Source organism: Bidens hawaiensis, unplaced genomic scaffold, assembly GCF_021521415.1.
Source record: "Bidens hawaiensis isolate Kalapana, Puna unplaced genomic scaffold, B.hawaiensis_p1.1 tig00046777_1, whole genome shotgun sequence".
Classification (NCBI taxonomy): Eukaryota; Viridiplantae; Streptophyta; class Magnoliopsida; order Asterales; family Asteraceae; genus Bidens; species Bidens hawaiensis.
Genome location: NW_027505999.1, coordinates 1 through 22,542, shown reverse-complemented (window position 1 = coordinate 22,542; position 22,542 = coordinate 1). Strand labels below are relative to the sequence as shown.

General features: G+C 42.8%; 1 protein-coding gene and 1 pseudogene across 1 annotated transcript; both read left to right on the top strand.

The window, feature by feature from the left end:
• The first annotated feature begins 11,966 nt into the window (after positions 1 to 11,966).
• Positions 11,967 to 12,430, top strand: LOC143616301 (putative serine/threonine-protein kinase PBL19). Its single transcript, XM_077089173.1, has 2 exons — positions 11,967 to 12,297; positions 12,372 to 12,430. The coding sequence occupies exons 1-2, from the start codon at positions 11,967 to 11,969 to the stop codon at positions 12,428 to 12,430; spliced, it is 390 nt and encodes a 129-aa protein (XP_076945288.1).
• A 332-nt stretch (positions 12,431 to 12,762) lies between these two features.
• LOC143616311 (F-box/kelch-repeat protein SKIP11 pseudogene) lies at positions 12,763 to 13,740 on the top strand (annotated as a pseudogene).
• The last annotated feature ends 8,802 nt before the right edge of the window (positions 13,741 to 22,542 follow it).

The window sequence follows — 22,542 nt, the reverse complement described above, 5'->3', positions numbered from 1 at the left end:
CCTTACTGAGTCCACAAACTTTAAGTCCATAATCCATCAGAACTAAGCAAGCCCAATTTAGAAAAATATTTTAAAATGTCAATGAAAAATGTGTTAAGACAGTCAATGAAAATAAAATTTTTTCAAGCTGACCTGGCAGCTTAACCCCAGCCAGGGGCTCTGCCCCTTGGACCCCGCTAGGGGCTGCCACCCATAGAACCCCGCTGCCAGGGGCGCTGCCCCCGGACCCCCGTTCATTGTGGGTTATATAAAGATAGAAATACGATATGGGTATTAATAGTTAATTAATACATGTGAATATTATACAGTTAGCCGTGCACAGCTCAAGAAAGGGATTACGGTAAACGGTGAACGTAACCGCATTCAGGTGAGTTTCTAGCCCCATTTCCTTGTTATGTTTTCGGGGCTGTGTGCATATTCGATGCGATAGTTAATACACTTACCTTAACTGGTAAGTGTATGCCTTATATGGTTTATATGTTATGTATGTATATCTTAAATGTAAATGAAAGCTTGTCGGTATGTGAACGATCTTCGGATATTGCACATGCTAATAAGGGAGGTATGTTTATGATAGATGAATGTGTATGATAAATATATGTACAATATATGAGTATGTATGAATGATTAAAGAAAGTATGTATGTTATGGGTATGTAAAGACGGTATGTACGAAGATGAAGAAAGAAGGGCCGGACCCTAATAATATCTGAGATAGAAGGGACCAGACCCTAATAATATCTGAGATAGAGAAGTAAAAAGGGACCAGACCCTAATAATATCTGAGATAGACAAGAAAGGGATCAGACCCTAATAATATCTGAGATAGACAAAGGAAAGAGGGACCAGACCCTAATAATATATGAGATAGAAAAGGAAAGTAATTTATATAGTATGAAAGTATTAAAGTACGAACGTATGTATGACTTATGTAATAAAAGTAAATTAGTAAAGTAATTATTATGTATATTCGGATGCATGATTGAAGGTAAGTGAATGTATTGTATGATGTATGATTAACTAGAACTCACTCAGCGTAGCTGACTTTTAGTATGCACGCAGGTGAGTAGGATGCGTCAGCTGGCGTGAGTGGGACAGATGGCAGAAGAATAAAAGTCTAGCATCTGAAGATCTGCTATGTTTTATAAGTTATGTTTTGATTTTGAAAAGACAAGAAAAATGTTTTAAGACATGTTTATGATTTGATATGTAATGTTTTATGAAAGTTTTTATATTCCGCGTAAGTTTTAATTAATTCTGATATTTAGAACTGCGTTTATGAGTAAATCCAACGTCCAATGTGAGGCACCGGTAACGGGGCCTTACAAAAGGGGAAGTGTCCAGCGGACAATAGAGGGAAGCTTGCTCAAGTCAAGAGACCACGGATAAACCACTGGATAATAGGATACACTCTAGGATAACGGTCAAGGGGAGAAGATTCCCTTGACTCCCTATATGTAAAGGGATTTGTATATTGTAAAGGCAAAATAATAAGAAACCCGGAACACATCTTTCACATCAACCATCTCTCTAATATTCATAAGAAACTTCTTATAATCAAGTATCCACTCACATTTTCTATATACTATCGCTTAGATTCATCTGAGGTTTTTATATTGGCGCCATCCGTGGGACCTCTGCAACTAGGAAGTCCCACACCACGGTTTCGAAGAAAATGGTTGATCAAAATCTAGAGCAGAATGTCTCGGGGCTTCAGCCTGGGACAGCACACGGAAATGAGTCCACAGTTATAGGGGCGAACGAAGAAACGAACCTGCAGAACGTACGAGACATGGAGGGTCCGGTCATAATAGAAGATGAGACGGAGAAAGAGGGCGCGAGGGGAGAGCGGGAGAAAGACCCCGCCTCCGGGGAAAAATGGGAGATAACTCCAGAGTTCATACGGGCTCATAGAGACGCGCTCAGGGCCTGTTTGGATGAGCAAGAAAAAGAAGAGAAACTCGCGGCAGTCCGAACGCACTTTCTGTTTAATACCCCAAAGTCCAAGAATGAGGAGGAGCCGGAGAAAACGACTGATAAAGACCCCGGAGTCCTTCTAGAGTCGCTTGTAACCCTTCTATCTTCGGTCAAAGGTAAGGAAAAGTCCATACCCAGCACCCTAGATGCTCCCTACCGTCCCTCAGATACCTCTGACGTGTCAAAATTCACCCGACGAATAGCCGAGGCTACCCTGCCTCCGATACCACGATACCCCTTCATGGTAGATAAGTACGACGGGACGCAAGACCCCGAAGACCACCTACATGCTTTCAGAGGTGCAGGCATGGTCAGTGGATGGACCATGCCAGCGTGGTGTTTGATGTCCCCCAGACTCTCACGGGAGGAGTGAGGGTATGGTTTGATAGTTTGGAGCCGAGGTGTATAGATAACTACGAGGAGCTAGGGGGAAGTTTTTAGGGAATTTCAGCCAGCAGAGAAAAGCCATTAAAACCCTAACGAAATCCTGCATATCCGGAGAAGGGACGAAGAGAAGGTGGAATAGTTCATGGACCGGTATGTGGCCGAAAGCATGAACATCAAGGGTGTCCCAGAGATTATTAAAATTAGTGGGTTCATAAATGGTGTGAGGTTTACCCAGCTCACGGAAAGCTAGGGGAAGACTTTCCCACCACCTTCGACCAGCTAATGGATCGGGTTCGAGCCTTCGTCAGGGGGAAAGAGATACAGGGTCCAAGCTGCGAGAATGGGAGACCAAGAAGGGGGGCCCTAAGCCGTTAGGGGGCAAGATCCTGGGGAGTGCAAGTCCAGGTAAGATGCGAGCACCATTTGATAGAACCCGGTTCACCCCATATAGACCTCCCGGGAATCATTCGGGGTATATACCCTCCACTACGTATCATCCCCCTTGATTCCCCAGCATCAGACCCGAGGGGGGTAGGTACCGACCCCCACACGGAGGAAAGGTGAGCCCGGTAGAAGAGGACGTGTTGGTAGCTGATAAGGCCAAATATCCTGTCAGAACACCAGGCCCGTTTAAACAAGCATATAAACCCAACCCATCTGGATATTGCAATTATCATAAGAGCACCGGGCATACCACAAAAAATTGTGTTCAACTAAAAAGATTATGGGAAGCGGCCTTAAGAACCGGGCAGCTGCCTCCCCCGGCTAAAGAACCGCCACCCAGAATAAAGGAGGAAGAAGGAGACAGACATTTCTTAGATATGATACGAAGAAGAGACGAGGGCGACGGAAGCCCCGGGAGACCCTACACGGCTGTAAGAAAGGAGTTTCCACTGATGAATACGGCGTGGATGAAAGCTGAGGTCCATTTCCCCGGCATAACAGAAAGTGAGGCCCGGGAAATGCCATTGAACGTATCGGCTAGCATAGCCGGACATCGAGTGGCTAGAGTGCACGTCGATGGAGGCAGCGGGGTAGAAGTGATGTACGAGCACTGTTTCCTTAGGTTACAAAGGGATGTCCAGGAAAGGCTGGAAGAGGATATATGCCCGTTAATGGGATTTTCCAGAAAAGTAGTAGAGCCATTGGGATCCCTCAATTTACCATTCATACTTCGAGATGGAGAGAAAACCCGGACAGTATGCCTCCGTTTCTCCATAGTCCGAGCCCCGTCCATGTATAACGTCATTCTGGGCAGACCAGGTATGAAGGCGCTCATGGCGGTCCCGTCTACGGTGCACGGATATATAAAGTTTCCAACTCCCGAGGGAATAGCTACCGTTCGGTCGTCCACGGAAATCATAGCTAGTGTCAACAAAAAGACGCAAGGAAAGAAAGGAGTGGAGGAATGGGTACTCAACGAGGAGCATCCTGAACAGACAGTGAGGATAGGGTCGCAGCTATCCGATAAAGGAAAGGCAGGTCTAAAAGAAGTGTTGCTGCACAACGCAGACGTATTCGCGTGGACTCACAATATGACGGGGGTCCCACGAACATTGGCACAACACACATTGGATGAGTTCCACTGGATGGAACCTATCAAGCAGAAAAGAAGAAGTTTAGGGCTCCAGAAGAGCCAAGCAGTCCGGGAAGAGACCGCCAAGCTAGTGCAGGCAGGAATAGTAAGAGCGGTCAAATACCCGCGTTGGATAGCGAATCCAGTGATGATTGCCAAAAGCGACATCAGCTGGCGTATGTGTATTGATTTTAAAGATTTGAATAAAGCCTGCCCAAAGGACTCCTATCCTCTCCCGGAAATTAAAAAGAAGATAGAATCCCTCGCCCAATATCCACTTCGATGTTTCCTGGACGCGTATAAAGGGTATCACCAAATCCAAATGTACCCCCAAGACGAAGAGAAAACCGCTTTCTACACAGACGAAGGAACCTTTTGCTACACCAAGATGTCGTTCGGTCTTAAAAATGCTGGAGCTACATACCAGCGGTTCATGGACCGTTTGTTCGATCATCAAAAAGAAAGGAACGTGGAGATCTCTATGTGGATGACCTGGTCATCAAAAGCACGGATGAGGGAAGGATGCTAGACGATATCAAGGAAACTTTCAACACCCTTCGACAAGCCAACATGAAACTCAACCCGAGTAAATGCTCATTCGGGGTGGAGGAGGGAAAGTTCCTAGGGGTTTTCGTTACCAAGGAGGGATTTCGGGCAAACCCCGAGAAGATAGAAGCGTTGGCCCAGATGCACCCACCCAAGAACATCAAAGAGGTACAGAGGCTGCAAGGGAGGTTGGTCGCCCTGAACCGATTCCTCTCGAAAATCGCAGATAGAACCCTTCCGTTCATGGCGGTGCTAAGAAGATGCATGAAGAAGAACAAGTTCTACTGGGATTCGGAAGCAGATGAGGCCTTTCGGGAATTAAAAACACATCTTCTATACCATCTCTCTAATATTCATAAGAAACTTCTCATAATCAAGTATCCACTCACATTTTCTATATACTATCGCTTAGATTCATCTGAGGTTTTTACACTCACAAAATATATGTCTAGACAAATATTGTTTTCGTTATAATAATATATGTAGCACCGTATTTTATTTAATGGTCGTCATCATTGATCTATATTTATTTTTATTATTTTTAACGGCTAAATATTATTAAAAAAACTCCAATGCCTAGCAAGAAGCTAGAAATGAATGAACGTACAACACCAAACTTCAAAATTTTCTAATTGTACAATTTCACAAACTCGCCCAATCAAGTTTCTCTCGTTGCCCCCTATTTTTATCCATAAAAAATTCTGATTTCCTCCATCATCATTAAAAATATTTGAACTAATTGTATGTGTAAAGGTTATATGAACAATGATTGCATTTTTTATATTGAAAATAAGTTCTTTCTGATAGTCGCGGTCGAAGATTTTGTGATTCGTTTTTAATACATGAAAACGTGTATGAAACAATTATAATATGTAAACATTATTATTTAATTTGACTTTGTATGTTATTTTAATGTTTACGATGTACTTTGGTTATGGTTGTGATATTGCAAGTTATTTATTTGGCCGAATGACGGTCTTGGCCCATCCGGGCCCGAAAACTTTGACGACGAAAACAAATTCCAACACCAAAAAATTTCGAGCTCATAAGAAAAGATTTCTGACTCCGCTACTGTCTGAGAAATTTACCAGAGAAAGACATGTTGATTATGATCTTATTGTTAGAAAGGTAGAGTTGTGCTATAATGTTGTTTTCAGTAGATATTCATTTTTCTTATTGTGGAGAGTGGAGATAATATATTAAAAGCATACAGAATATTATTCTGTTAAATTTTTTTTTCTCGTGAGTCTCGTAAAGATTAACCTGTTCGTATTCGACAAAATTGAATACCTCTTATATATTTTTCAATCAACGATATTGTTTTCACACTTGAATTCTGGTGAAAATTTGTTGGATAAAGCAACATTCAACTTATTTTCGTTAGCAATATTGCTATTATAGTACACTTTCAAATTTTTTGTTCTAATATAAAAAGTTGGTGATCCATTATAATAATCCAAACACAGAAAAGTTTTTGAAAAATTAAATAATATAAACGAATACGCATAAAACTACTTTATTTTGAAAACAGCTTGGTTTTTGTAATATTTATTGAAACACTTACAAATTAAAGTTGAGAATATGAAAGAAACAATTTTGAGTATACCTTGGGCTTAAATCTAGTCTTAGGAATATGTTCTTGCCATTCTTGGTTAATCGGAGTATACGATTTCATATCGTAATCCAGTGGCAGATCTAGCCATCTAGGAGTTTTTGTGAGGGGGGGGGGGGGCGGATGGTCTGTTCAAAACGATTCAGGTGAAAACAAATGCGTGTTTAAATCGTGGAAACTAAACTTGGTTTACCTGTTGATTCTAATCATAGAAACAAAAATTGTTTTACCAGTTCATTCGAATCATAGCTAGAAACTAAAACTGATATAACTCGCTTGTTAGAAACTTTCATTTGGAATATCAAAATTACAAAAACCAAAATTTAATAAACCTATTCATTTGATGGGGCAGGCTTAGTTAAAGAGCCTTAATATAAATAAATTGAAAATATAATTCATAAGTAAATGTCGCACCTTATTTAAAATTTTGAGATTTTACTAGTTACGCGCGTGGTCCAAATCAAGAAATAAAAGTAACGTTATAATATTATTATATTTAGCACAAGATAGTAAATTAACCTACGAAGTTTAAAAAGAATTATAGATAGTAAGAAATGCATACTCTTGAGTTTATATAAGATGGTGCATTTTTCTCATTATTAGAATGAAGTTAGTATTAACTTATACAAATACATACACTATTTGGTAGACATAATTAACTATTTTGGAGACAACTAGATGAATAATTTTCATCTTGGATTTTGAAAAAATGATCATCCAATAATCCTTAATATTTCTTAACACTCCTTCTTGTATGACACATTTTCAATTTTGAAGGTTTATATTGAGTGTTGTCTTATTAAAAACTTTGCTAAATAAGACCCGGTGGTAAAAAAAAACCTTTAGCTAAGGGGAAAAAATGTTTCCTCCGTTATTCTCGTAAAATAATCCACCCGAAACCCGTTTTCGACCCAAACATGTTCTGACCCATTTCTACCCGGACTCGTTCTGACTGACCCAAAACAACATTTTTTTTAATTTACTCGTTCCGACCTATTTCCCATTTTGACCCAACCCAACCCATTAATTTGCCACCCCTAGCGAAGATAATAAAGAGCTGACTTGTTGGGAAGTTTATGATTTGAAAGCGGGTACTTGGACTTAAGTGGGCTTGCGCACGTAAGATTTAAATCCCAGATCAATAATCAAACATGAATTAAACAACTAACTCTCGTTTATATTAATCAGAAAATCTAACTCCAAAAACTGATTACAACTCTCAAACCCTAAATCGGGTTGACTTTTGATGAATCCTAACTCGGTTACATCTTGTTCACCATCTATAATGCCTAACTATAACTCGGTTTATATAGACTAACCTAAATTTATAGTCAAAAAATTACCAAATATAATAAAACCTAATTGCAACCTCATAAACCCATTACATCATTAATGAATCCCATAGGCCCAATAGGTCTAACCCAGTCACCTACACGCGACGGACCTATTAAGTTAGAAATTACGTCCAACAATCACCCCCTAATTTCCGAATTGAAACAGGTGGTCTTTGATTTAAACTTGTCTCCATTGACATGCTTGATTCGACACACGATCTTGACCATCTCGGCTTTAGCACTATTCAAGTCCTTCGGATCGAATAACCGGTAAGCTTTGGACCCGGTCTCGATTCTGATATGCACTAAAATCCTCGAACTGTCGTTGAGCGTTTTCAAGTGAGTGCCCACTATCTTTACATACGCCACACAATCGAATACTTTAAGATGTTTGAAGCTTTCAAGAAGTTTAAGGAATTTGTTGAAAATGATGTTGGGAAGAAGATCAATAGGTGATATTGAATTCAACGATAAATCACGACTTTGATTGATTGATAAACACCAAGAGCACAAGGCTTTGATACCAATTCAAGTCCCTGATCAATAATCAAACGATAATTAAACGACTAACTCTCATTTATATTAATCAAAAAATCTAACTCAAAAGACTGATTACAACCCTCAAACCCTAACTCGGTTTGACTTTTGATGAACCCTTACTCGGTTACATCTTGTTCACTATCTATAATGCCTAACCATAACTCGGTTTATATATAGACTAACCTAATTTGCTAGTCAAGACTTTACCAAATATAATAAACCCTAATTGCAGCCTCATAAACCCATTACATCATTAATGAATCCCACAGACCCAATAGGTCTAACCCAACCACCTACACGCGACGGGCTTATTAAGTTGAAAATTACGTCCAACATTGGCATGGCTCTTAGTAAGTTACCAACATCATTCGTATTACCCGATCATGTGTGTCGCTCAGGTCAAACTTTATTTACAAACAATCCTTTTGCTGATTTCGAAATGAAAGATTCCCTACCGAGGGTTAAACATACTCAGCATGTTAATTTTCTGGACGTGGTTTCCGTTACTTGTTTCTTGGTTACCGAACTGGCCCGAACGAGTGGCGTTTGTGTTGGTTAGATTTTGTGTAACAGGTATTCAACATGTTCAGTTTACACTTAACCATTTTTAGGTGGATGTTTACGTGGGTCCACCAAAGGGTAACGACTGGTTCGAGAAACAAACGAGTGGGATGATCGATATCATGTGTTCTTCGTGGATGGATTGGTTTTTCGGTGGTATACAGTTTCAGCTTGAGCACCATTTGTTTCCTAGGTTGCCACGGTGTCACTTGATGTCTATTTCTCCTATTGTTAAGGAACTATGCAAGAAACATGATTTACCTTATGTGAGTTTGTCGTTTTACGACGCAAATGTAACTACATTAAAGACGCTTAGGACAGCGGCTCTGCAGGTGTGTGACCTTACTAACCCGGCTCCGCAGAATCTACTTTGGGAGGCTTTCATGGTTAAGTTAAGTTGAGATTCTTTACTTCTTGTAATAGGCTTTGAGCAGTAAGATTTTGTTATTTGTTTACTACTTGTATATTTGTTTTTTGTAATATTGTTGTAATATGTTTCAGGGAATTGATTTCTAGATATGGTTTAAGAATCTACAAGTGTTATATGATGGTAATATTTAAGTTCAATATTAGTGAGGACTATTCAATACAACCACATAAATATGTCCTACTTAATATCATTTAAGTGCAATACATAAGACATTTATATAGCTACAATACTAATGTTATCATTGGTGTTAATATATTATTATATCCACTATAGGAAACTGACATATCTACTCAGAATCAACATTAGTGCATAACACTTTCCCTTTTTTCAAAAATCAATATGTCTGTCTCTGATAAACTGAAGATTCCTCTCAAAGAGATATCGTCGGCAACTAACGAATTTGCTGAAGCAAACATCATTGGAAAGGGCGGATACGGCTTAGTGTACCGAGGCCAATCAGAACAACATGGCAAGCTAGCCATAAAGCGGTTGAATAGGCAGTACGGACAAGGAGTCCATGAATATGGAATGGAGACTTCACTGCTTTCAAAATATAAGCACGAAAACCTTGCCTCTCTTATTGGATTTTGTGGAGAAGCCGGCGAAAAGATCTTGGTCTACAAATATGAAGCAAATCAGAGTCTTGACAAGTTTTGCATAGGAAAGACTTTTCCTGGATTCGTCGTCTTCAGATTTGCTTGGGCGCTGCCCATGGGTTAAGGTACCTTCATAACGAGACTGGATCTGGATACAGAGTTATCCATCGTGATAGCAAGAGTTCGAACATCCTCTTGGATGATAACTGTGTTAAACTTTTGGCAGGTGAATCAAGAACACGAACACAAGATTTGATCAACACACGATCGACTCTTTTATTAAAAAAACGACTAACGAGAAAAACTTAATAATTGTGATACAATGTATGGTTTAAATAGAGCCCATACATGACTAATCCTATACTAACTCAAATACACAATTTGAATCTAAAACAAATAGGATTAAATAAAATAAGACTAAGTTATCCTATAATAATAAACTAATTATTATATTAATTACTCTCCAAGATTTAGGAGCCTTCAATATGGTTTGGTGTTGAACACGTTTAACACTCCCTCTCAACACCAAACTTCTTCTAATCGTGACACACGCGAAGCACCTCGACTCGAAACAACCTGCGACTCAACTCAACAGGTCACGTCTTCCGGCTTCGACTCAAGTGTTGAATTCCAACACTCCCTCTAGGTTCATACTTGGTAATTCCAAGGTCTTTTATGGTCTCGCAACACCTGTATCTCTTTAGACTTGATTTCTGGTCTCGCCACACGCCTTTACATGAAGTTGCGTCTTGGTTCGTTACTTCTTAATCTACACAAGATCTAGGACATATTCAACTCACCTCCAAACGGCCTTATCACATGCCTTGATCATCTTCAGTGGTCTCCTACGAACCCACTGTTCGTACAAACCGAAACCATCGAGCCCGCTGTCTTCTATTTTGACAGTCCCAAAACCATAACTATGTGACCAATTTTGCCACCGGTTCTAGCTCCGTAAATCATCCCTCGCTGTTGTTAAAAACATGAACCGTTTCTGCCATGCACGTTACAATTTGGTCCCGAAACCGGACCTCGAACATCTGATGTTGTTATCTCGTTTAGACAGCCCGGAAACGCTACCACTCGGACTGTTGGGTCATCGATTCAGCCCACTAAACTACACCGACACATAGAGATTTTATCATCCCGACACACGGTGATGACACATCATCGCGACTGGACACACGAAGTTTCAACCATCCCGACACACGGTGACGGCACTTCATCACTGAAACCTTCAACTCGATGAACACCTAAACAAAGTTGACACACAACCCTATTACACTCCGTTATACTGGCGTACCGAACCACCTTGTAATTCCCTCATCCCCAGTGGTCAACCGCTACAAACCGCCGGTTGCCAAGAACTGATCTTGGTAAAATTCTTGCGCATGTTTGCTAAACTAATTAGCGACACTTTCTATTAAAACTAGAGACGTTTGATCGGATTCTTACTATGGATCAATTAAAACCAAACAAGAACAGTATGTTTGCTCAACCAAGCGGTTCTTTTCCGGTTATTAATTCGACTCACGAATACTTCTATCGGAAACTTACGGCGATCGGAACCTAGACACACCTTTGTTCGATAAAAAACTTACCATGATGGGTTCCGTTCCAAAAAAAATCAAACGTCGATTACCTTTGTTGTATAAACAGGAAGTAAAAGAATGGGTTGGACTCAATTTATTTGAACACTCCATATTACGGCTTGTTAACCCATGGCCAACCTCTTCACATGAGCCAATCAAGATTTACCACCATCATATTTCTTCTCTAACAGCTACGAACATATTGTCACCCTGTTGTCCCAAACGGTACTCCCGCACAACAACGATTGACCCGAAACACCTCACCGTCTTCGTCTATTGTTGTTGTTAGTCTCGCGGTTTCGAGTCTCGACATAAGCCAATTTTTCACGCGTGCCCTCCACCGACGGACACACTCGCCGGTGGAGGCTGCCCCGATCTTCAAAACGCTTCCCGATACGAGCCCTAGGCTCTGATACCACTTGTTAAACTTTTGGTAGGTGAATCAAGAACACGAACACAAGATTTGATCAACACACGATCGACTCTTTTATTAAGAAAACGACTAACGAGAAAAACTTAATAATTGTGATACAATGTATGGCTTATATAGAGCCCATACATGACTAATCCTATACTAACTCAAATACACAATTTGAATCTAAAACAAAGAGGATTAAATAAAATAAGACTAAGTTATCTTATAATAATAAACTAATTATTATATTAATTACTCTCCAAGATTTTAGGAGCCTTCAATATGGTTTGGTGTTGAACACGTTTAACAAACTGGAATGCCAAGATTTCAGATTTTGGGTGTCTAAAATAGCTCTTACAAATTCGGCCGAGTCAGTCATGTTCACGACTCCTTGTGGAACAATGGGATATGTTGATCCGCAGATACTATATGGTTGTGGTATCACGCAAAAATCTGATGTTTATTCTTTCGGGGTTGTGCTGTTTGAAGTCTTGTTTGGAAAGCTTGTAGCTGTTCCGGGAAATCTTGGTGATGATCGTTTTACTGTCCAAATGGCCAAAAAGCATTACAAGGAGAAAACATTGCATGTTATGACCGTTCCTGTACTTGCTAATGAAATGACTTCCGATTCCTTGGGTACGTTCTCAACCATTGCCTACCAATGCTTGAAGAGACGAACAAAAGAGCGTCCGACAATGAGCTTGGTCGTGGAAGCACTAGAGAAAGCTTTGGGTTATCACTTAAGAGTATACTCCTTTATCCAAAACTGTCATTTTGATCTATTTAAAGTTTTGATAATGTTTTAGAGCACACCAAGAGGTATGATAATGTTTCAGATGTCTGCAAATCTATTGTTAGTTTGTAGTTGTCGTATGCATCTATCGGCTCTGCACCATCTTTTAATCTTGATGATATTTTCCATGTATAATACGTAACATCTACCACTTTTTTACAACAGAGTCGGCCCTTAGCAAGGGCAAAAAGAGAGACCCTCTTGGTTCCATGTATATACTTAACATCTAGCACTTTCTTACAAAATTGCAAAGGTTGTATTTTTTGTTCTACACATATTTACATCAGATTTCGTTAATTTGCACAAGTAAACGGTCTGTTAACTAATCTTTTTTTCTTTTTCCTTCATGAAGTCCATGATTCGTTTGACAAACTGAACATATTTCATTGTTTCAGACACGAATCATGTTGGAGGGTCCATCATTTCTTGTCTCAGGAGAGTTACGAAGTCCAAGTGCGTGTGAACAAGACAAGAATAATGAAGGAGAAACAAGTACGACAACCAGGTTGAGAAAATCCAACGAGACAGATAAGGATATTAATCCAGTCATTTCACTTTCACTGATTAATGATCAATCACAATATTCTAGCTCGTTATTTAGTGAACTAGGCCGAAAACTCTCCATTTATTGCCTCTTGCACAGCTCGAGGTCTAATTATGGTTCGATCGTGTCACTGAACCGCGCCTTTCGGACCCTGGTACGCAGTGGTGAGCTTTATAAGCTAAGAAAATTAATGGGCATTACAGAACATTGGGTTTATATTTCCTTTGATAATAAGGAATGGGTGGCTTTTGACCCAATCCACTGTAGGTGGATAAACCTGCCTACCATGGACTGCAGCATATGTTTCATGTGCGCAGACAAAGAATCTTTAGCAGTAGGCACTGAGCTGCTGGTGTTTGGTAGAGACATAGACACACATAAAGTGCATAAATATAGTATCTTAACGAACTCATTGTCACCTGGTTTCAAGATCAATGCACCTAGATGTCTGTTTGGGTCCGCAAGTCTTGGTGAGATAGCTATTGTAGCCGGTGGGCAGGGTTTATCAGGCAACACCTTGAGCTCGGCTGAGCTTTATAATTCAGAGACCGAGACTTGGGTTACCTTACCCAACATGAATAAACCAAGAAAAATGTGTGCATGGGTATTTATGGAATCAAAATTTTATGTTATTGGTGGAATAGGCGAAGATTATAACGAGCTGACTTGTGGGGAAGTTTATGATTTGAATGCGGGTACTTGGACCGAGATTCCAAATATGTTTCCACGGGTTCAATATATGTTATTTTGGTGGTTTGATTTCTTATTAAAATTAAACTAGGAAATTAGGCCCGCGTTTCGCATAGACCAAACTAGAAACGTTGTCTCACTCGAGCAGGTATGAAAGCTAGAGGTAGGGGCAGCAATTGTTGGCACGGCCCGTTTAAAAAACCACGGGTGGTTGGGTTCTTATATAACAGAACTGAACTCTTGGGTACCCGATGGAAGCCAGCCACAATGGAACCTGCTTGCTAGAAAGCGTTCGAGTGGCTTTGTTTATAATTGTGCGGTGATGGGATGTTAACCTCTACATTGTATACACAAAAAGATTTTGAATAAATTTCATCGAAGAACATTATGATTTTGTTTGATCAGTTCTTGAATACTCTCTAGCTGCATTATACAAAATATTAATTATCTAAATCATTCGAATGAAACTGGTTTTGAAATGAAGAACTGTTAGATTAATCGTATACTTTGCCTGGGAACGATCGAACAGTACGTAATCCTCCTTCGAGATGAAGAGAGAACTCAGTTGATAGAGTTTGAATCCAGAGATATGCATGCGTTGACTTTATGGGTCAATGATCAAAATGGTTTTCGAATTTAGAATTGTGATTAGATGTTTGTCTATATTGTAACTTTTTAACGACTATATATACTCCGCTTTCTGCTTTATTATTATTACTGTCAGGCGGGTGGAATAACATGTCACTACACATAATCAACTTAATTTGGCATATAACGTGAATAAAACCCGCCATGAAATTAGTTTAGTTTTAATAAGAAAACAACCAAAAATAACATAGAAATTTAACAAAACTGCCAAGATTTAGTTCAGAAGGGAATCTGTTTAAACTTGTTTTGCATATCAGCATCCAATCACCACGCAATTATAAACAAAACCATTTGAACGCTTTCTAGCAAGCAAGTTCCATTGAGGCCGGCTTTCATTAGGTATCCAAGAGTTCAATTCTATTATCCCCTCAGAAGAAACCTGGGGCTACCTATAAAAATTTTGGCCCCCCGGGACCCTAGGGGCGTCGCCACCCACTTTGCCCATGCTAAGGGGTGCCTTAAAAAGTGCCAGATGTTAAGTATTATACATGGAACTTATCAATATCAAGGTTCAAAAGTATGCAGAATAGATAGATGCGTACGATAAGAGAGACAAGGTTTTCATGTTTATACTTTGAAAGCAGTGAAATCTCCATCCCATATTCATGATCTCCTTGTCCGTGCACACGACTCAACCGCTTTATAGCGAGCGTGCCATGTTGTTCTGATTGGCCTCGGTACACTAAGCCGAATCCACCCTTTCCAATGATGTTTGCTTTACAAATTCATTAGTTGCCGACGATATCTCTCTGAGAGGAATCTTCAGTTTACCAGAGGAAGACATGTTGATTATGATCCCATTGTTAGAAAGGTAAAGAGTTGTGCTGTAATGTTGTTTTCAGCAGATATTCATTTTTCTTATAGTGGAGAGTGGAGATAATAAATTAAAAGCATACAGAATATTATTGTGTTCAAAATTTTTTTTCTCGTGAGTCTCGTAAAGATTAACCTGTTCGTATTCGACAAAATTGAATACCTCTTATATATTTTTCAATCAACGATATTGCTTTCACTCTTGAATTTTGGTGAAAATTTGTTGGATAACGCAACATTCAACTTATTTTTGTTAGCAATATTGCTATTAAAATACTGAAGAGGTAGGTTCCAGCAAAGCCATGTTGGACCCGCAAGACTCACCTTGAAGAGGGACGTCTGCGCAAAGACCAACTGGATCCGCAGGACCCACCATGCTCAGAGAGATGAAGACCTTACACGCAGTAAGCCAGCTGTTCCCGCAGGAAAGCCTCCCTTGGTAAAGTACCCTGCCTGTTCCGGCAGCTGCAGATACAAGCCAAGAAGGAGGGCTACCCGCACTAACAGTAAGGCTACACGCGTAAGGCACTAACTCTTATACTTCAGTAATGTCACCTGAAGAAGGAATGAGCAGGGCGGGAATATTCCCGCCCAAAAAAGCCGGTCTGTACGCTTCTAGAAGATCTTTTGTACTATACCTACCAAGGTATGAACAAATAGACAAGATCTGGCAAAAGCAACCCATGAACCAATCACAGGGTGACAGCTCACCGACAATAGTACGAGGAGCAACACGCTCCAGTACAAAATGTCACTATCAGCCGCTGCCTACCCACCAACTCCCATCGTGGCACGAACATAGCCCGTAGTTGGTGGAAAAGGAATATTATACAGCTGGTCGTACCTGCTTGGAAACCTACCTTCGGCTATAAAATACTCCAACACCTTGGAACGGTATCTTCTCTCTAGCTATTTCTCTCTATATACACTTATATTCAGAGCAATCTGGTCTGATTCTCACGCCGAAGGGTGGTCACAAGAAGGAACCCCCCCCCTTCTCAGTGACGAGCTCACGGTGTCTGTTTTTCAGGTCGAGAAGAATAACCATCTTTGCTGGACCTAACCCTCGTGGGAAACATCTACTTAACCCCCAGATTATCCTTAATCTGCCGGGGTAATTTAGTGTTTCTTTATTGGCGCCCTCCGTGCATTAAGCTAGAACTAATTCTTTTTCTCAGTTTTTTCAAACTTCTGGGAAGATGGTTAAGGTTACTCCGACGCCAAGGCCACCGAGTGACCAAGAAACTCCGGTAACCACAACCCCAGCTACTGGGGGGAACACCGGTGAATACACGATTTTTACGAACACTACCCCGGTTACCCAAGCCGGGGCAAGTGCAGTAAACAATCCTCCCCTGGGATTCATTGATATCCAGGTGGAGAAACAACAGACGAGACTTCCCCAACAAACACTTGAACAAGTTAAAGCTTGGGCGGAAGCACGTCAGAAAGAATTCCAGGCTGAGTTGGACGAACGTTTACGTTCACTCCAGCAGGCCAATGACAAATTCGGAAGCACAAGACAACAGCTCAACATGAGCAACGATTGCGAGTATGTGGATGACGAAGATTGGGAAGAATCTGACAGTCACGCAAACCCTCGTCATAAGGCGAAAGGGAAGCGTAAAGAAGACTTCCACTCGAAGAGAAATTTCGAGGAAACCTTCAAACCAAAGAACACGGGGGGAAACCCACTTGACTTCTCCAAAACTTTCAGACCAACTGTTGCGAATGCGGGAACGTCCAAATTCGCAAGAGACATTGCGGAAGCAATCGCTCCAAAGAGTGCCAAACAGATGTCCAACATAGGCACTTACTATGGCATATCTGACCCGGACGATCACCTGAATAGGATTATAGCGGAGGCAACCGTCAGTAATTGGACGGAACCCACGTGGTTTTACATGTTCCAAATGACGCTCGTCGGGGCAGCCAGAGCGTGATTTGATCGTCTACCGGTCCACCACATCTATGATTGGGCAGACTTCCAGCACAAGTTCAGCCAGCACTTCAGTCAACAAAGAAAATATACTGAAGAGCAGTGGACGATCCTCAACTGCGTCCGAGAGGAAGACGAATCTTTGCTAGACTTCATCACTCGCTTCAACTCAAAGAAGCTAAGTCTGGGCACCATTAGCGAAGATCTTGTTCGCGCCGCTTTCATCCAGGGCGCTGAGTACCCAGAGCTCATCCGCACGTTGACGGGTAAAGATGGCATGCCATCCACGTGGGATGCCATCATGACGGCAGCTAAACGCTTCGCCGAGACGGAGAAGCAACTGGGTAGAAATCTTCCCCAGAGCACAAACCTCTACACGCAGAGAACAAGAGAAAATAACGTCCGTACCGCCCGACAAAATAAGAAGAGGAAGCTTGGTATTTGGCAGTCAAGGATAAACTTCGACACCTCATCCAGCTCTCGCCCTCTCTTAGGCGGAAGGGACAACACGCACTCGTCGAACCGGAATCCCAGATGGACGACACTCACCAAAAGCGTCACCGAGATATTTGCTACCGAGAAACTCCCATGGCCAAAGGCTCCAATAATCCGACAGCGTCATAACGCTGATCAGAGCAAATCCTGTGACTTCCACGGGACCAAAGGCCACGCCACGGAGGAATGCACATCTTTGAAGGATATCGTTGAAACATTCGTCAAATATGGGAAACTCACACACCTCGTTGCGTCAATCAAGAACGGAGGAAGAAATGACAATCGGTACAAAGGCAATGGACGAAAGCCCGTCGACATCAGCATTCACATGGTTCATGGCAACGTCAGAGGAAGAAAACGACGAACAACAGAGCCAAGTGCGTGGAAGGAAGCTGAAGTGCGCTTCCCGCGTGTGCCAGGAGGACCCAACAAAGAAGGCCCCATAGTCATCAAAAGCCAGCTGGGGCACTACATCACCTCCCGCACTCTTGCTGATAACGGCGCTTCATCAACGGTCATGTACAGGCAGTTCTTCGACAAGCTAGACGACGAAGACAAAGAACGCCTAGAAACGGTTTACGCCTCGATGGAAGGGTTCGATGGGAGCACAAACACCCCCTTGGGTATCCTATCTTTCCCCGTCACTCTCATGGACGGGAAGTACTCCCGCACAGAAGACGTGGACTTCGTCGTAATGAGGAAGCCACACCACACATACGACATTCTCTTCAGGAGAGATGGGATGGCAAGATTTAATGCCGTGGTGTCTTCGGTCCATGGCATGATGGGATGGCCAACAGCTGAGGGTGTCGCGATGATCACGGGTATTCCCCAGAATTTGGTGAGCGATAACGGCACCAACTTTGCTGACCAGACGCTACAAAAGTGGCTGAAAGAGCTTCAAATCACCCACACCTTTACTTCAGTGGCACACCCGCAGGGTAATGGTGAGGTGGAAAGAGCAAATAAGAGCATCGTCGACGGCATAAAGAAAAGACTCTTGGAGCATAGATCCGGCTGGGTGGACGAAGTTCCACATGTCCTTTGGGCAAACAGAACGCTAAAAAAAGGCAAGCACGGGCGAAACCCCGTTTAGCCTCACCTATGGTACTGAAGCCATGGTTCCAGTCGAGATCGGTCTACCCTCACCAAGAGTCATAACTCAACCAGAAGACAATGATGCGGAAAGACGGTTAGACCTTATGCTAACCGAAGAGCGCAGAGACCTAGCCGCAGCGCGTGAAGAGAACTACAAGCGACAAATGCAAAAGTACTACAACACGCGGGTGAAACTCTGCAACTTCAATGTCGGAGACTACATACTGCGTAACAACGAGGCTTCGAACCAAGAGCGCCCAGGAAAGCTGGCCCCGGTCTGGGAAGGGCCATACATTATTAAAAAAGTTTTGGGAAAGGGCGCATACCGGCTCGAAAGGCTCGATGGCACCCCATCCCAAGAACATGGAATGGAGCTCAATTACGCAGATGTTACATGTAGATCAATTCCAAACTTGTAAAGAAAAGGCCTAGAGCCACTTCTAATGGAAATGATTCTCCTTATCACATTGTGTTGATAGCCTTACCTTTATACTTATGAACTGACCACACTGATATGCAGGTATTCACTGCATAAATAAGTGAGGGAGGAAGTAAGTCGTTGCGTGTGGAAAGCGGCACAACCGCATAAACACAAAAACAGTAAATATTTCTAAGGGGAAGATGAGGAAAACCTTCACGCAGGTCAGATATAGATAAAGTTTGGTCATCCTACTAAGTGAAAGTGACGGTCCTACCCGCACAATCATGATAGAGGAAACAGAACATTAACCTATTATCTAACACGCGTCGAAAGGTTAACTTATTCAAAACACTTAGAAAATTGCTAAGTTAAACTAAAATATGCATGAGCAAATCATATAATGTCTACAAGGCAAGGCGTTAACAAAACATTTATATTCACAATAAAAGTTGTTCAAACATTACAAAATGGCTAGGTATCTACCCGCCTACAAAAAATACAAATCTATCCTAACGGTTGGAAGGAATCTCAAGATTCAAGCTTCGGGACCACTTCCTCCAAACCCACTTGAACCTGCACCATCAGTCGGTTGCGGCGGTTCGAGGAAAGCTTTGAGAACAGCTAGTCCGTCATCAGCAGCAGCAACTTCTTTCACCTTCTCCACAACCGGATGCGGGAAGGCATCATACTGGTTCACAGCTTGGTCATAGGCAGCTTCAGTATCAACATCGTGTAAAGGAAAATTGGAAGGCAGGATGCCTTTCTCTGCAAATCCTAGACCAAGCAAGAAACCAGCCTTCTCCCCATCCTCATGAGAAGCGTTAAGGGCTGCGCTCATGGCATCATCATAGGATGTGTTCGCGAATATCATGCACAATCTACAATAAAAAATATATATAAAAAACTTTTCTAAGTATAAAGAAAAGCGCAAAACAAAGAAATTATGAAGCTATGCGTACCTGCGGCAACGCTTCTCGTAGAAGCCAATCCTTATTGGATAGAGCTTCTTGAAGGGTAGCTTGAGCTTGATCGCGGGTGCGTTCGGCTTCATTCTTGTTGAGGTTGGCAAGCAACACGTCCTTGGCAGCAGCCTCTTCAACGCCTTTAAGCTTGCGCTCAGTGCGATCAAGCATACCCCTCTGATCCAAGAGCTCTTGTAGCTTCTTGGCATCTTCTAAAGCCAAAGCCTCATGAGCCTGCTGAAGCTTCTCCAGTTTGGCTTTAAGCTCTTCATTCTCAGCGTGCAGAGGCTCAGCAACGGCTTCAGCTTTGGTGGCCCTTTCGGTCGCATTACGCGCAGTTTCCTTGGCTAACCTAAGCTGTTCGTTAACAGCTTGAGTAGCTTTGGAACGGGCCTCATGCCTGGCTTGGATCTCGGCCTCAAGGTCCTTGAAGGCCTTTTCTTTTTCAACAGCGGTGGCGGAAAGCTTCTTGTTCTCCTCCCGTAGCGATCGCACCTGAGCCACCTCCAGGCTACGCGCATTCTTTAACTTATCGTTTTCACGACAAAGTAACTCGACACGCGGCTGCATCCGGGCGAGAAGAATTCGAAGCTCGTTGGACAACCTTCCCTCCTGGTAGCTAGCCATAGCCTCCCCCAGTGCACCGCATGGAGCGGCATGGCGCGCCCAGTCGACGCAGTCTGCAGCCGTCCTGAGAGTCGTGCCTCGGCGGATTTTCCACCTTGGCGCATAGACCTCATTGGAATCTGAAACTGCAACAAAAAACAGTTAAGAAAAAATGAATCAGGAGGAATAACAGGCCAAAGTAACCCCACGCACCTGTAGGGTCGATAACAGGCCGATAGCCGCTAAACCCATCACCTGAACCTAAAGGATATCCTTCCTAGAGGTCAAGGAGATGGGAAGGAGGCAAAGGTTGGACTCCCTCATCAACAGAGGTAAGTCTAGAGGTCCCAACTCTAAACATACCTGAAGAACTGGCCCCAACAGAGGTAGTCGCTGACGCCGAATGTGACAATGCAGAAGCCATTGAGGTAGAGACCATCGGAGAAGAACTCATTTGAGATGAACTCATAACCGTGGTAGCCGCCGCAGATGAGCTCGCGGAAAAAGTCACCGCTGGTCCGGTGAAGGATGTAGTAAAGATGGCACTGACGGCCGGCGGAGATGACGTCATAATGGAACAGTTGATTCAACAGTATGAGCAACTGAACCAGCACCAGAAACAGGCGCAGCCGCCTGGGTCATCGCCTCGGATAGGTTGACCAAACCTATCGTCGTGGGTCCTGAACCGCTTCCTCCCGCACCGCTCTCGAAAGAGGATAAGTCTACTCCTGCATGAAGAAAAACAAAAGATAAAAAAAAAAACAAAGGCGGAAGGAAATGCGGAAAAGGTACACAAAAAAATATTACTTACTGGCTTTCTTGATCCTGAAAGACCTGACAGGCGGAGATAGACCCGATGAAACTGGCCTCTTCGCGCCAGTCACCTTCGCAGCGCTTGGTGGCTCGGAAGTGACAGCCGTTGTCTCAACCTCTGAGACAATGGTCTCGTCACCACCACCAAGGTTCCCCGCCGCCTCCTCACTTTCAGTCTCGGAATCAGACTGATTCCCCAGGTCGACGACGGATGCAACCTTCGCCTTGCCCTTCACGCCAGCAGCCTTCTTCTTCCTCACAAAGAAAGGCCCATCTGCGGATCCCTCATCAGAAGATGACAAAATCAGAGGAATTCCAGCAGAAGTTTGAGCATGAAGAGGACGAGGATTAAAGAACTCCTTACCTGGCCGAGTGGCGCTTAAAACTTCGTGGCCCGGCGGGTAGACCTCTACGAATCTATCCGCCGTCTGCTCCAAAATGGGCAACTCGTTCTCATCGAGATCACGAGTACCCAATCGTGCGGGACCACCAGTCTCCCGCGGATGCAAGAGCGACTGTAAGTCGTTCCCCTCTGAAATAAAAAAGATAATGTTAGAAGAAAATCCTAAACCAACACAAAAGACGGAGCATACCGTAAGGAATAAAGTTCAAACCGTATTCAAGGACGATGGGTATTTGCGGCATCCCAGACCCGGCATCCTTCCACACGCGGCTCATCCCAAGCATCACCATCCCAGACTCCGCGAAGCGAGAAACCGGAGTCTGGATCTGGGAGATCTTGGCGAACCATTCCGTCTCCTGGTAATTGGAGGTGTGAAGGTTAGAGAGTGCCCTCCCATTCTTGAACGTCATCGCGATGGGGACGACGCGAGCGGAGATGTAGAAAAACTCCCGCTTCCAAGAACGAAGACTACGCTCAGTAGCGCAGATCTTCAACCCCTTGATCCGAGTAACAAGGGTATGCCAGCCCTGGATGCACCTCCAGGTGTAGAAGGTCATCAGACGGTCGACGCAGGGCTCGATGTCCAAAATACGGCACACCCATTTGAAATGGCGAACTTTAGCAATCGCCATTGGGTGCACCTCCGTCAAATGAACACCGTGTTTCTCCAGAACACGGTACACGAACTTCGTTAATGGGAATCTTAGATTCCCATATAGGAAGAACGAAGCGTAAACCCCTATCTTGCCCTT

What these genes read in the sequence shown, in the direction of transcription:
- LOC143616301 (XM_077089173.1), top strand. Translation starts at nt 11,967, where the DNA reads ATGGGATATGTTGATCCGCAGATACTATATGGTTGTGGTATCACGCAA. An exon ending in AGCACTAGAGAAAGCTTTGG is followed by an intron (nt 12,298 to 12,371) that starts GTTATCACTTAA and finishes ATAATGTTTTAG; the next exon opens with AGCACACCAAGAGGTATGAT.